The sequence below is a fragment of the Acanthopagrus latus genome, chromosome 13, assembly GCF_904848185.1.
Source record: "Acanthopagrus latus isolate v.2019 chromosome 13, fAcaLat1.1, whole genome shotgun sequence".
Taxonomy (NCBI): domain Eukaryota; kingdom Metazoa; phylum Chordata; class Actinopteri; order Spariformes; family Sparidae; genus Acanthopagrus; species Acanthopagrus latus.
Genome location: NC_051051.1, coordinates 24,970,598 through 24,984,317, shown reverse-complemented (window position 1 = coordinate 24,984,317; position 13,720 = coordinate 24,970,598). Strand labels below are relative to the sequence as shown.

At 39.6% G+C, this 13,720-nt stretch overlaps 2 protein-coding genes across 2 annotated transcripts; both read right to left on the bottom strand.

Moving 5' to 3' along the window:
* Window positions 1-334: 334 nt before the first annotated feature.
* Window positions 335-4,453, bottom strand: cnot8 (CCR4-NOT transcription complex, subunit 8). The gene is made up of 7 exons (XM_037119322.1): window positions 4,297-4,453; window positions 2,962-3,171; window positions 2,535-2,728; window positions 2,282-2,443; window positions 1,848-1,992; window positions 1,606-1,716; window positions 335-1,148 (listed from the first exon to the last, which is right to left on the bottom strand). The coding sequence occupies exons 2-7, from the start codon at window positions 3,076-3,078 to the stop codon at window positions 1,020-1,022; spliced, it is 858 nt and encodes a 285-aa protein (XP_036975217.1). The 5' UTR covers window positions 3,079-3,171; window positions 4,297-4,453; the 3' UTR covers window positions 335-1,019.
* Window positions 4,454-5,341: 888 nt separating this feature from the next.
* fam114a2 (family with sequence similarity 114 member A2) lies at window positions 5,342-13,574 on the bottom strand. Its single transcript, XM_037120450.1, has 14 exons — window positions 13,320-13,574; window positions 12,205-12,440; window positions 11,774-11,873; window positions 11,292-11,393; window positions 11,029-11,132; window positions 10,261-10,395; window positions 9,440-9,604; window positions 9,195-9,318; window positions 9,026-9,111; window positions 8,687-8,779; window positions 8,272-8,396; window positions 8,105-8,177; window positions 7,625-7,678; window positions 5,342-7,055 (listed from the first exon to the last, which is right to left on the bottom strand). Exons 2-14 carry the CDS (start codon window positions 12,418-12,420, stop codon window positions 6,954-6,956), a joined length of 1,479 nt encoding a protein of 492 aa, XP_036976345.1. The 5' UTR covers window positions 12,421-12,440; window positions 13,320-13,574; the 3' UTR covers window positions 5,342-6,953.
* Between the last annotated feature and the right edge of the window lie 146 nt (window positions 13,575-13,720).

The following is a 13,720-nucleotide window of genomic DNA, read 5'->3' as shown; positions in this document are numbered from 1 at the left end:
GGTCACATTTGAGTGAAGTGCCTTTTGTTGCTAGTAAAGGATTCCTGTTTAAGAGCTCCTTGATAATAAATATCAGCCACAGCCACCATAAAAGCACATTACAAAAAAAGGGTGGGAAGCTTAAAACAGGCAGTTTTCTTGATTTAAAAAAAAAAAAATCATTATGTTCCAAAATAGTTGGTTTATTTTCTGTCAGTTACTCTTCAGTTTTTTCAGCAAAGCTTTACTTTTAAGTCTCATGGATTAGAGTTTCCAAAGGACCTGAAATGTATTCTTCAGTGTAGATATTGAACAAGCTGTGTGTCGTGTACGGCTCGTAAAAAAGATCAAATCCTTAACGTTTACATTGAAAATACAAAACAATTTAATATACAACTGTTAAAACAATGTCAAATGTAAAAACAAGAGTAACCACAACATCTGTAAACCTGACGGTGGACAGTTTGGTTTGGTGGGTGAATGTACAGAATGACAGTAGTTTGCCCATTGAAACATGCATAACCAAGCACAGTTATACACTGTTAAAAGTTTCTGAAAGTGGAAAAGAGCTAAAACATTTTTATTTTCATCAAAATTATACATTTTAATTTACAGGCCCTTCCAACATTAACTTAAAAAATGAAATCCCTGCAACAAGAGACATGTCCCGCTGATGAAAGAAAGCCTGAACTGAAGTATCGGACTGTTTTGTTTTTTTTTTTGTCAAGGTTTGGTCAGAAATCACAGTATGATACAGGAGCTGGTCCCATGCTTTTAAAGAAGGGTGTCACTATAATGCTGGAGCAAAAAAATCCGACAGATTAAAAGAGCGTTCTGAATATATGGCCATGTACTCAGTAAAAGTGACTAAAAAGAAACGAGTGAGCCAGTGAAGGATCCGCTGTGAGTCCATTTACAGTCACTCAGGAGGAAAATGGAAAGAAAGGTTGTCGTTTTGTCTCGTTGAGGGAGATCAGAGGGAATCTGCTGGTTGGGTTTTAAAACAAGTGCGTATTCCACTTGAAGATCTGAGCGCTCAGTCAGTGCTTGTTGTTCGTCTCCTCCTGGCCCGAGCTGGAAATGCCATTCTGGGGTTGGGTGGAGCCTGAGCCCAGGCCGTACAATCTCCCACAATACTTTGCGTCATCAATGTTGTCTTCAAAGAAAAGCTGACGAGAAAAATAAGATTTCAGTTAGATAAGCAGTGCACACCTGCTATTCTTACATATTTAATTCCCACAAAATCAATGTGATGTTTTTTCTCTTTAAAAAAAAAAAAACAAAAAACAGGACATTTAAGCCGAACCAGCTTTGTAATCACAATGGTAAACGGCTCCCAATTTTGCCTACCACTCTTCTGAAAGCACAACTGTCCAAAAACATGTCAGGTTTCCCCAAATATATTTTTGCAATGCAGAAGTGGCAGCCATATAGTTTCTGTACAGTGATGACAGAGGCTGAAAAAAACTGACCAAACTACAGAACCCAGCAGTACTGATCAAATATGACCCACAATGGATGCCTTTTTCTCTCCTAATGTGTTTTCAGAGACGATTCAGTGTACCGTTTAGAGGTTACCTGATTCAAAATGAGCTCCAAGCACAAAAACAATCTGTGTGACCGTACCTCTTTCATCCTGAAGAAAGCCATGCCGGTGAGCAGCGAGTCTGATCCAGCCTGATGCTGCCGCCCGATCCTCTTCAGCTCCAGTTGGTCTGCGACTTCCTGTAGCCCTCCCTGCACACAAACACACCAACATCAGACAACTCAAGACTTGTTGTGACATATGATGTCTCCATAGTAAATAATCAACATGTCTGATACATACAGTAACACCCTGCCCACCCCTGTGTGTGTGTCTACACTACCTTCAGGTTCTTGCAGCTTTTCATTAAGTACTTGACATCGTAGATGGCGGGGAAGAACAGGTTGAGGATCTGGAAGAAATCGTGTTCCTCCTCAGGGAGCCGTGCGTCTGTCAGGAGCTTCACCAGATAGCCGAAGTCATAGCCGCTGAGAGATGCAGAACAGGAAGAAAGATTAAAGTCAAGATGGTTGGGATTACACTCATGTTGCTGGGTTTAACTTAAAGGCAGTCACCATGGCTCAAAATTGAAGCTACTGTAAATGCTAATGCTTCTACAGTCTTGTCGGAAATCAGTGAAAAATCCCACAGCCACTCCATTTGTGTTTTCTACAGCCTAGCCTTTAAATTTGGATTCTTTCTCTCTATAATTTAAGAAACTGGAGTTAACGGTCTTCTGAACTGGATTAACAATGTAAAAGTTGAGTCAGAACAAACCTGTGGAAGGAGAGCCACTTGACGTTTTCACACAGCACCAGGCCCGATGTCATGAGGAGCTCAGCGAAGTAGAGCGTGTCGATTCCTTCTTCTTCGTGTTTTTTGAACTGGAGGCCGGAGTTCTGTAGCAGGTCTATGGAGTCCTGTGAGTACATGTCTTCTCTGTGAGGAGCAACAGCACAGATACTCAGGTAGTGTTATCAACAATCATCAATATCAAAAGAAAAAAGTTGGTTGAAAACAGTCTGCCTACGTGAGGTTAAACTTGAAGTTGAACTGCCACGTCGTCGTGCCCGGAGGATAGTCTCCATCCTCGTTCATGAACGTGAGGCCGAGCTGGATGATCTTCAGGAGGTCTACGTTACACCTCAGCAGCTGGTACTGATAATCCACTGTGCTGCGAAACTCACCGATTGGCCGGACCACGACTCCAGGGAATTCTGTGTCCTGGTTAAAAAAAAAAAAACAATAAGTCAAAACTCTACCCTTCAACATTCCTGCACAGTGAGTTCTCAGTAGCATGTGATGACAGTCACTCAACTGCACTAACAATCTGTTACAAAAGGTTTTAGAAAACAACTTCTACAATACAGCACATTAGAAACACATTACTCAAATTAGGCAAAGTAATGTATTACAGCGTCAGAGTCCAACTCCTCTCAGAATGAATTGTAACTTACCATAGCAATGTAATTATAGCTTTGAATAATCTGCCGGATTTTCCTCATTTCATCCTCCACATTGCTCGCCCAGACTTCACAGATTATCTGACTGGAATCTGTAAGTGCGGCTGGCATGTTGGCAGGTCAGGGTGAGAGCTAAAACCCCAACAATCCTGCAGCGCTCGTCAAGGGGGCGAAGGGGAGGCCGTGTGGTGAAGAAAGACAATTCTGTGAGGGCATAAAAAAGGAAGGGTGACAGTCAATATTAATAGCACTAATGCTGAAACCACTGACGATGATTACTGATGATTACACTTATACATTAATGCATACATCACACAGTAACACACGAAAATGATGAATGCAAAGCTCATACACATATATATTACGCAAGTTATGAGAACTGAGAAACACATTCGACACATATGTTGATTGATTTCTCACCAATCTAGAGTAAAAAATTACGAGTGTCATCCAAGTTGTCCTTTTTTGTTTGTAAATTTGCGGAAAAGGCGACTCCTCACAGCCTACAGCCTTCTAAGTGCACATGAAATATGTTCATGTTCTTTCAAGTGAGAGACAACATTTTCTGCAAAGCAGCAAAGATGAAGCTTTGTCAATACCACCAGGCCACGTTAATCATATTGACACATTTTCTCCGCTGTGAAGCACTAACATCACTGCGGTGATAAATCCATTTTTCCCAAACTGCTTTACAAACTGTTGATTCAATTCTAAATTACAGTAAGTTTGGAGGTTTTACTAGTTTGTATTTTCATAGATATGTTTCAAGTTATAATCAGAGATGTTTTACTGAAGCTAGTAGAATTTTGCTCCATCAATGGCATCACGGACACTGAGTTTTTCATAAAAGTCTTGGAAAGTAGGTATGAAAGGTGATTTCCTTTTAAATGCAGTGCCTGTGTTACCATGACATCAAGCTAGCTGTTGGTTGTTTATGGTATCAGGCTAACAAACCCAACTGAAAACTAAAAGTAAAGCTCCACAAATGGCAAATAATTCCGTTTAATTGAAAGTCGTTGGAAATAATTAATCGTTTTAAAAGTCGTTGGACGTTCAAGCAGCTGCAAAGTTTAAAATACTATTCAAAACTAAGCTAACTAACGTTGTACGTTGTGGCGAGGGACCGACGCACTAGCTGGGTGTTCAGCGCGAACGGCTAACGTTTGCAAGCTAATCCTCGCGTTACCGAGAAAGCTAACATTACCGGAGAAAGATTAAATGAAACGACACTCATTTTGCACTTCTCATGATGTCACAGCGGCTTCACACGATACAGACATGGCAGCATGTAACTGTGGAAGGTATAAAAGAATGAAAAACTAGGTTTACCTCAGAATTTCCTCGACGTACCCTGCCAAGCTAGTTGTTAGCGCCTCTTGTCTTCTTCTTCTTCGTTTTCTCCTGCTGCTAATTCTTCTTCTTCGCGTATATTAGCGAGTCGACGGTAAATGCGCACAACGCCACCCACTGCTTTGAGAATGTAACAGCGTGAAATGATCATTACAAATCATTTGCCTTGCTTTCTTTTCCTTTTCTTCTGATTTTTTTCACCTTTCATAATTTCATTTTACGTTTCTACATTTCAACATAATAATTACGCTACCAACTGAAGTGAAACAAAGTCATTTTAACTGCTCAACACATGAAATAAACATTACTTCTTCACACAAATTCTAAATTAACATTACACACTAAATATGTATTGGAAATATTCAGTGGTGGAAGTATAAGACTACGGAAATTGAGGTACACTACATACTTACATTTACTTCACTGCATTTTAGAGGCAAATACTGTGCTTTGTATTCTATTACACTTATTTGGAAAAACTATAGTTACTTATAATAATACAGTCATACAACAGCATAATGGTCTCATGTATCATTTCCTCCACAATAAAAACATTGACTTGTAATATTTTATGTACAATGTGTTGATAACTTACATACCTTTACTTTGGTAAAGGTTTGAATGTAGTGTTTTTGAACTGTAATGAGTATGTGTACATTGTTGTAACACAAGTTTTACTTCAATGATCTGATAAACTTCTCTCTACAAGATAAAGAGTCAAGATGCAAACTGTCCACAATCGAGCCTGTGGACTGAGAGACAAGAAAAAAACAAAAAAAACAAAACATGAATATATAAATGTAATTTTGTTCAGGGAGTAACTTCATAAATAGTAGTAACATACACCAACAGTATGTGGACACATAATCACAACATCCATTTGTGATTGTTGAATGTTTCATTCCAAAACATCTGGCAGCAGTCTGCAGCTGGAACAGCAACTGCTGTTTATGTGTCAGGGTAATAAAAAAATAGTCAATTAAATCTGTCATTTCCTCTTAAACACACAAACCACAGATTGGGCCTTATTTGAAATCACATTTATTTGAAAACCCATCTCAAATACCTGATATACAGTACAGTATATTGCTCGAAAGGATATCACTTCACATGCCCACAACACACAGCTGTTAGCAGTTCAATATCATAAAGAAGACCATCACAATCTCCATGGCAGATAATAAACACCTGAAGTTATACTGAAGTTTTACGAATAATGAATTGAGAGGGCAACAAGGACAAAATGACAAAAAAATGTACAATTTATGACATGTTTCTCCAAACAGAATTTACAAGAGAGGGGAATGAAGGCAAAAGAGAGCTGAGGATGAAACAGAAGATTTCTCTTGAGGGACCAACACTTTTCAGGATAGAGGTCAATGAAGGAGCAGCGAGAAATGGAAGAGTAAGTTTCCAGACTAAGAATGTGGTGTTAAGAGCTTTTACAAAAAAGTACTTTGACGATTACTTCACTCATCTGAAAGTTAAAGATGTCTGAGTACAGATCTGTTTGGGTTGGTCTGTCTTTAACAGAACACAAGAGCTGTTTTTTTTTTTTTGGAGGTAATCCAAATTATGAACAATGTTGTCTCAAGAGGTGAAGTGCAGTTGCAAGTCTTCAAGAACAAACTGTGTGTGTGTGTGTTCTAAGTCTTTCAAGACTCCAAAAGGAAAATGTCTGAGCATTCAGGTAACATTCATAGCTGTAATAGTGTTTTTCTGAAAAAGCTGAGCTGAGCCTCTCAATGCAGAGAGCTAAAAGCAAGAAAGCACCTAAGTTGAACTGCATGTATGGTAATTAACTCTTTCCGTCTACAAACAGCTGTCATTAGATCTACAATCATGTAGACTAATTACAGCCAGTCTGCACATGATTTGAGGATGATACCATGGTTGGCAAAAACTGAAAGAACATCTGTGCGTTTAGAGATTTGAAAATGTGATTCAAGGCTTGACCCTGTTTGTCAGACAAAAAGTTGCTGGCCTGGCGACACGTTGCCCTTGAGCAAAGACACTGAGCCTCTAACTGCTCCTGCAACATGTTGCACGGCAGTGTTTTAGAGAGATGTGCATAGAAAACTCATTCCCAAATATTCTCTGTAATTGCAGAGAAAGAGAAAAAATATATTATCAATACATTGTGATATTTATCAAGAGATACACATTTTTATTTATAACAAATTACCACCGGTGTACCATCTTATATGTGTTTTCTGTCAGTGTTCTTCGAGGCAGAATTGAGAATTTTTGGGTTAAAAGCACAAGTGCTGCTGTCAGAAAACAAGTATGTGATGGAATAAAAGGAAGAAGAACAAGTCGCTCCATGTTTTACAGAGATGCATTTGTTCCCCTCACACCTGGTTGATCCAAACCCTCTTAACACTGTACTTCGATGAGTCCATCTACTGGGCTTCACAATCAAACTAGCATATCCTGAAAAAGTTAACACTGTTTGACAAAAAAACACACTTCTCCCAGGTGTGAAATTGATTTACTCCTGAGCCGAAAACCAGACAGAAGAGCTGACGCAACCCATTTAAAAAAAAAAAAAAAGTTTCAAAGATGTGTCAGTTCTCCACGGTGACAGCGTCCCAGCGTCATGGCAGCGATGGAGGGCGGAGGTGACATCAGCTGGTTTACTGCGCTGTGGACTCAGATCTCCTCTGGATGTGGGAGATCTCCAGGATGGGCATCAGCAGCTGGAAAGCATCCTGGATGTAAGATGCACTGTTGGATGCCTGTGAGGAAGGAGGATTTACCACATGTCAGCTTGAGGCACGCAATATTTTAATCTCTGAAATGACCGTATTTATGCCTCTGAAGTCACACCATGTGCACACACAAGCACCACATTTTTAAAAATATTGCGAAAATGCTGAAGCACTCCTTTGTTGACACTGATCATGTATAGTAAGAATTAGATTCAGCATGAAGTGATTGAAATGACTTGGATTCCAAAATGCTCAGGTTTGCCTCCTCTGAACTGCTGCACTCCAGGCTACAAGTTTACTGTTTACTGTTCAGCTACAGGAGGTTCTGGGACCCTCCATCTTATGCAATCAGCAGATGACGACAATGAAATAGCGCTGAGAATTATCTGCACATAAAAATATTTAATTGTAAAATGATGGTGTACATTTGCAACGGAAAGTCACATCAGAGGTCATTTTTGAGACATCTTAACACACTTTAAGGAGAAACTGACCATTATACAAGCAATAAAATGGATAAAGATGAAACTGCAATAGTGTCTAATTACACTGTTTAAGTGTGTATATGATGAGTGCTGTAGTAGCATGATACAAACCTCTAAAAAGACCCCTGTTATCAGTGGGTTGAGGACGTCTCCCTTCTCGTTTGACTGTAAAGAAGAACATTTAGATCAACATAAACAGAAGAGCTGCCACTGATATGAAAGACACCGCCATCTGTTTAGGTACAAACAAGAATGTTCAGCAAAGCAAATGGAAAAACTGATTAACAGGAAAAAGCCATTTAGTGACACAAAAATGTTGTGACTTCAGGTGTGTGTCCTTAGAGGATGATCACAGATAATTGAAAAAGTTGCAGATGTAGTCACTGTTTGTCCCTCGGGTGGGATAAGCTCTAAAAACAATATCTACACTTCTCATATGCAGCTGGAGCCATTAAAAAAACACTTGAATGGTGATGAAAACTCTGGTCTCGTCATGATCTCTAAACACATTCAGTTATTTGGTGAGCATCTGTCTGTAATGATGAACGTATTTCCCATATTCACATCTGTGAATAAACACAGAGCACTTACCCCTGCTGTTGTTAAACAGGATGTGAACTTCTTGGATAGCAGTGAGATTTCTTTACACAGGACAACAGTTAACCTGGGGAAAATACAGAAGATAAGTTAAACGACAGATAAAACAGCTGCTGCAGCGCCTCCACACACATTCAAACAGGGAACAGATGGAGTCTTACTGTGACAGAACGCTGGCCTCTGTGCTGCCGTTGGAGAAGAGGATCATCTCAGCCAGCTTGTGGAAAAGCTCGATGGATCGAGCTGTCAGCTCTGCCAGACTCCTGATGGCTGCAGCATGAACCTCCTACAAAATTCAACACACACACGCACAGTAAAACAAGTTAAACAATTAACTGATATACAGAATAATCAGTAAATTTGAGCTTGATCTCTCAGTAAATTAAAGCTAATCTAAAAACTTTATACCTCGATACCCTGAGCTGCCATTCTTCCACACTGCATTAAAACACACCCAAGCCTCGTAATGATGCTACGAGTCTAACCTGTTTTTAAGTAAGCAAGTACATTTGATGCAGCCTCAAATGATCCCTCCTTTGTAATATACATCATAGATCATTGTTAATATGAGCGTACCTCTACAGAGAGTGTTTTCTTTGCATCCTCCTCACCACCTTCCTCCTCTGGCTTGGTTATATCAGTGATCTGGCTGCAGGTGCTCTTACAGGCCTGTTGGGGGTCAGAAAACATGCTGTTACATTAGTGAGATTTGTAAACCACTGTCACAATCTAACAGAATCCAAAGCCACAGCCATGCAATAAATACCACCTCTTTGATGCTTACACTGTCAGACAGGTTTCCAGTCAACTCTGCAGTAAATTTTGAGGTTGATACGTGAAAACTGCAATCTCAAACATAACTTTGTCGACTGAAACAGAACAGGAATCCAAAAGACAGAAATGTGGAGTTAATACCTTGCTGAGTTTTTCAGCTGTAGCAGTGACACTCAGACCCTCCAGGGCCTCTGTTAACTCTCTCTCAAACTCCGAGCCGTCTTCATCTGGAATTACAAACTTCTAATCAATCATTTTCAGGTGTTACGTCAGTTTGTGCTGTATTCCTCTTTCAGTGCAGTGCAGATACCTTTGTTCTCGTCGACCTCCTCATCATCAAACTCCACCAGGGAGAAAGCGTCCTTGATGAGTTCCAGCTCTTCTCTGAGCTGAACCAGCTCCTCTCCTGATAGAGTGGTCAGCACTGACTTCACCTGCAGCAAAAAATAGATTTCACCAGATTCCACTGAATCATGATACGTAAAAAAAAAATGTGCCAGTACATCTATATATCCACAGCAGCTGTCATGTTTTGGAATGAAACTCCGATCGCACCTTCGACTCGCTGTCTCGGGAAAGAATCTCCAGCGCCTCGAGGTGCGAGAGACCCTGAAACTCATCAAACAGCATCCCATAGTGAGCGACCACCTTCTTCTCTGAATCAGACTCTGCTGTCTCTGCTGTCTGCAGCTCCTCGCGCTCCTTCGCCTCCCTCAACACCTGAGGGACGGAGAGAGGTGAAAAGTTAAAAAAGGAAGGGAGGGCAAAAACATCAGTCACCTGTCAGAAAATAAAGAATAAAAATGGTTCAGGTCAGCTGAAGCTTGTTTCTGTTTGGTGTACTTGTACACTGATAAGGAGTCACTGAAGACAACACTCTATTTTCATCCTGTTATGTCTTGTTTTGTCTTGGTTTTGCTGATGAAAATGCTATTTGCATAATGATTCAACACATGAGATGGAAATAAAGCAGGAACTCCCTCCCAAGTTTTTCTGACCAAATTTAGATCAGTTTCAATCAAACTTGTTCTGGCAAGTTAAATATTTGGATATCTTATTAAGTTCAAAGTTCAAAGTTCAAAGTTGGCTTTATTGTCAATGCTGCCGTATGTGCAAGACATACAGAGAATTGAAATTCTGTTTCTCTCTATCCATACAATGAGTGTAAAAAAAGAAAAAAAAGTAGAAGTAAAAATGAAAAATAAATAAAATAAAGATTTTAAAATATATACAGGTGACATCAGGGAATAGAGATTGTAGCAAAAATGTACAGTATATCAGCAGTATTATCAGCAGAACAGCCTGTAGTCTCATCTGACATGCTTTCATCTTTTCTTTGAGCTCCTCGCTTACATATCTGACCCTGGTTGAACTACCTGAGACAGAGTGGCGTTCCTGATCATCAGTCCTTTGGTCTTCTTAAAGCCGGGATCGCCCTCTGCTATCACATCCATTGTCTTCTTCCCGATGAACTCCAGAGCGTCCAGTCCGCCTGTTATCACTGTTTTCCCCTGTGAGGAGGAGAAAATATGAAGAGCTTATTGTCGGTGTAATATCCACATTAACAACACCGGCTCTTAGCAAATGGCCTACCAGAAATAGACAATACCTGAGTGAATTAATGAGTTATTAAGGAGCTTAAGACCTTGTGTTATAATATATTTAAAGGACTGAAAAAACTGTTGTTCTCTGGTGAGGTAGAAGTGGAACCTGGGTGATACAAATTGGCTGCACCTGATGAAATAAAGACATGTTTTAAAACAACCTCAAATCAGGACTTACTTTGTCACTGAAATGTCAACAACATTATTGGCATTACAAAGGTTTGGAAAGTGTTTTACAGACTGAACAGGAAAGAAAAAAGCTCTGAACTTACAGGAGTCATATTTGTGTTCTTGGAACATTTTGGAACAAGTTGAATCCAGATAAATTGGATTGACATAATGAAAAATAGTAGAGCGTAAATGAAAAAAAAACAACAATATCGCAATGTTAACATTACTCAAGAGCTGCATGTTTTCAATATCAGTGCTCCTCAAAAGAATGTCTTCTACTCAATCATGACAAACTGTTTAAGATAAACTGAAATTTTAAAACGTGAACTTCTCTCTCCTCCAATAAAAATAGAGAATATATCTGCTTACAGTACTCTGTACAACGTTGGTGAGCGACGTCAGCATTCCCATTGCACTGCCCACTGCTGCCGACCCGTCTGCTGCCACTTTGTCTGCCTCACTGTTGCCTTCACCTGCAGGAGAAACACAGACAATGAATATTATAATACATGGTTGATACCATATGAAAAAAATAAGTCCTGTGTGATGAACAGACTCATTTTCATATTTGTCCAAGTTAACTCAGTGTGGTACTTTAATTATTCAACACACAACATACAGTAACACCTTACCCAGCTCTTTCTCCTCTTCCTCAACTTGTGCAGAGAGTTCAGTGGGACTGGGGATTCCCAGTGTCGTCTCTGCCTTCTCTATCACATTTGTGAGACCCTGGCCTGGGTGGACAGGAAAGACAAGCAGTGTTAAGATGACAACTGTTTAAAAAGCTAACCACCATAAATACTAAGTATAATACAGAATGATTAGGTGGTGACTTAAAGAAAATGAATTGTCATCTAGTTTAATAATTTGTTACTTGTTTTAGCAATTTTTGAACAAAATGTCAAACATATTCTGGGTCCAGCCTCTTAAATGTGAGGATTTGCTGCTTTTATTTTTCATTTACAGCAGCAAATAAAAAGTCTTTGAGTTCTGGACAAAAGAAGCAAATAAAGAAGTCAGTTTGGGCTCAAGGAAATTATGAAGAGCATTTCTCACAATTTTTTTTTTTAATAAAAAGAAAATTATTTTTAGTTTCAGCTCCCTCAATACTCACCCACAGTGGCCACAGTAGCTGTTGCTGTAGATAAGATGGATTTTCCCCAGCTGCCCCAGTATCCCCAACCACCCTGTGACACAGTGGACTCACTGGGTGTCTAAGAGAGAGGACGTGAGGGAAAGAAAAGAAAAGAGTGCAAGGAACAGAGGTTGTGAATGATGAAGCCAAGATAAATAACTCATGTAAATAAAAAGAAGTGACCTTTGGTGTGAGACTGGGAGAATGCATTTGATCCAAGACGAGCCTTTTCACCAGTGTTAAAAAACTTACAAAAAACTACTGCAGCTTGTGTGAAATTAACATTTGTCAGCTATCGTTTAGTGAGTTCATGTAGTCATATAATTGGCAAGGCATTCCCACAAGTCAAGTTCTCTTTTTATCGATATTTATACGTTTATTCAGCATGAAGATAATTATCTCATCAGTGCCTTGGTTGGCTGCTCCTCTACTTTCGGCTTCTCCTCGACTTCGGCTGCAGGTTTGGGTTCTGGTCTCCTCCGGGCTTTCCTCGTCGGAGCCACGTCCGTCGAGGTGTCAGGCGTGATCTGCGAGGAGCTGTCGGGTGTTCCGGCAGGAGAGGCATCCTGACTCTCTGGTGTTGACACCTCTGGAGCCTCCGCTGCTGTAGCTTCACTGTCTGACATCTTAATGTCTTAGCACATACCTTCAAAGTGAAAATACAACACAGGATATAACTATCAGACAAACAAGTATTCAGTCAAACTGACAGGACTGAAGACTTTGAGTGAACACGGAGACAATGTTAAAGTGTCCAGTTGGGATGTTTATGAGAAAATCGAACCAACTTTCCACTGTTAGAATCACATGTTATTATAATATGTGATGCATTCATTACAGACGTGGCCTTTTAACAAAATCCTGTAACACATTGTTTCAGTGAGACCAGTCTTCCTTCAGCCAGCTGTATCCAACCACCTTACCCAGAATGCATTTTACCAACACCCAGGGAACAGCAGTCAACTATTAAGCTGCTGGTTTTCTGAACAGCTGGAGATAATCGTAGTTTAAAGTCCAGCCTTAGTAGTCTGAAACCCGAACTTCAAGGAAAGGGCTCCAATTTACTCAAACAACAGAGTATATTGTGCACTGCATTGTACATTGTCAACAGTATCCACAGACTAAATCTCTGAACATTTAAGTAACGTACACTTTCCTTAAAGCAAACACCTAACTACACATCAAGAATATGTATTTATAAAATGTATCACATAAATATATAACGTAAACATAAATATACATAAACCTTATCTTCAGAGCTGTAAATCATATAAATCATTAGCAATTTGTGTTACTGTAACTTAGTAAAAGCATAACTAGCATTGGTATTCATGCTTTACTTATGCTAACGTTAGTACTTTTGCTAAGCTAATGACTCGTTCACATAGCTGACATTATAGCTAGGAGGAACGTTAGCTTTCTATTCATTGCTTCTGTTATGAATGTTATCTGTTTTAATGATTGTCGATACATTAATTGACGTAAATAAACAAGACACACTGTAATCATGGAGCTACAAACTTACCTTCTCTCCTGTCAAAGTCTGGATGCTAACTAGCAGTCAACGTAACCAGAGACTCCACCGGTTTCCTTTCACAAAATCGACAGCAGGAAACTTTATCTTCTTTATTTCGGTTTGCACTCGTATTTTTACACGTTAAACACCTCCCAGTTTTCCACTAGACAGTTTATTGACAGAGGTTTTCTCGCTCTTTTTGTCCACCATGGATTAGCCACGTCACAGTTTGTTTTCACTGAGCTGCTCCAATAGTTAACAACACAGAGGAATTTAAGTTCCGCTTGGAACCTTCAAAATAAAAGTATGCCAAGAACGTTGGCGTTTTAACTGTGAAATTAAAGGATGTGTCGAAGTGGGAATCTATATTGCCCCAAATATTAGAGCTCTTACTTAGATTTGTTTTCAAA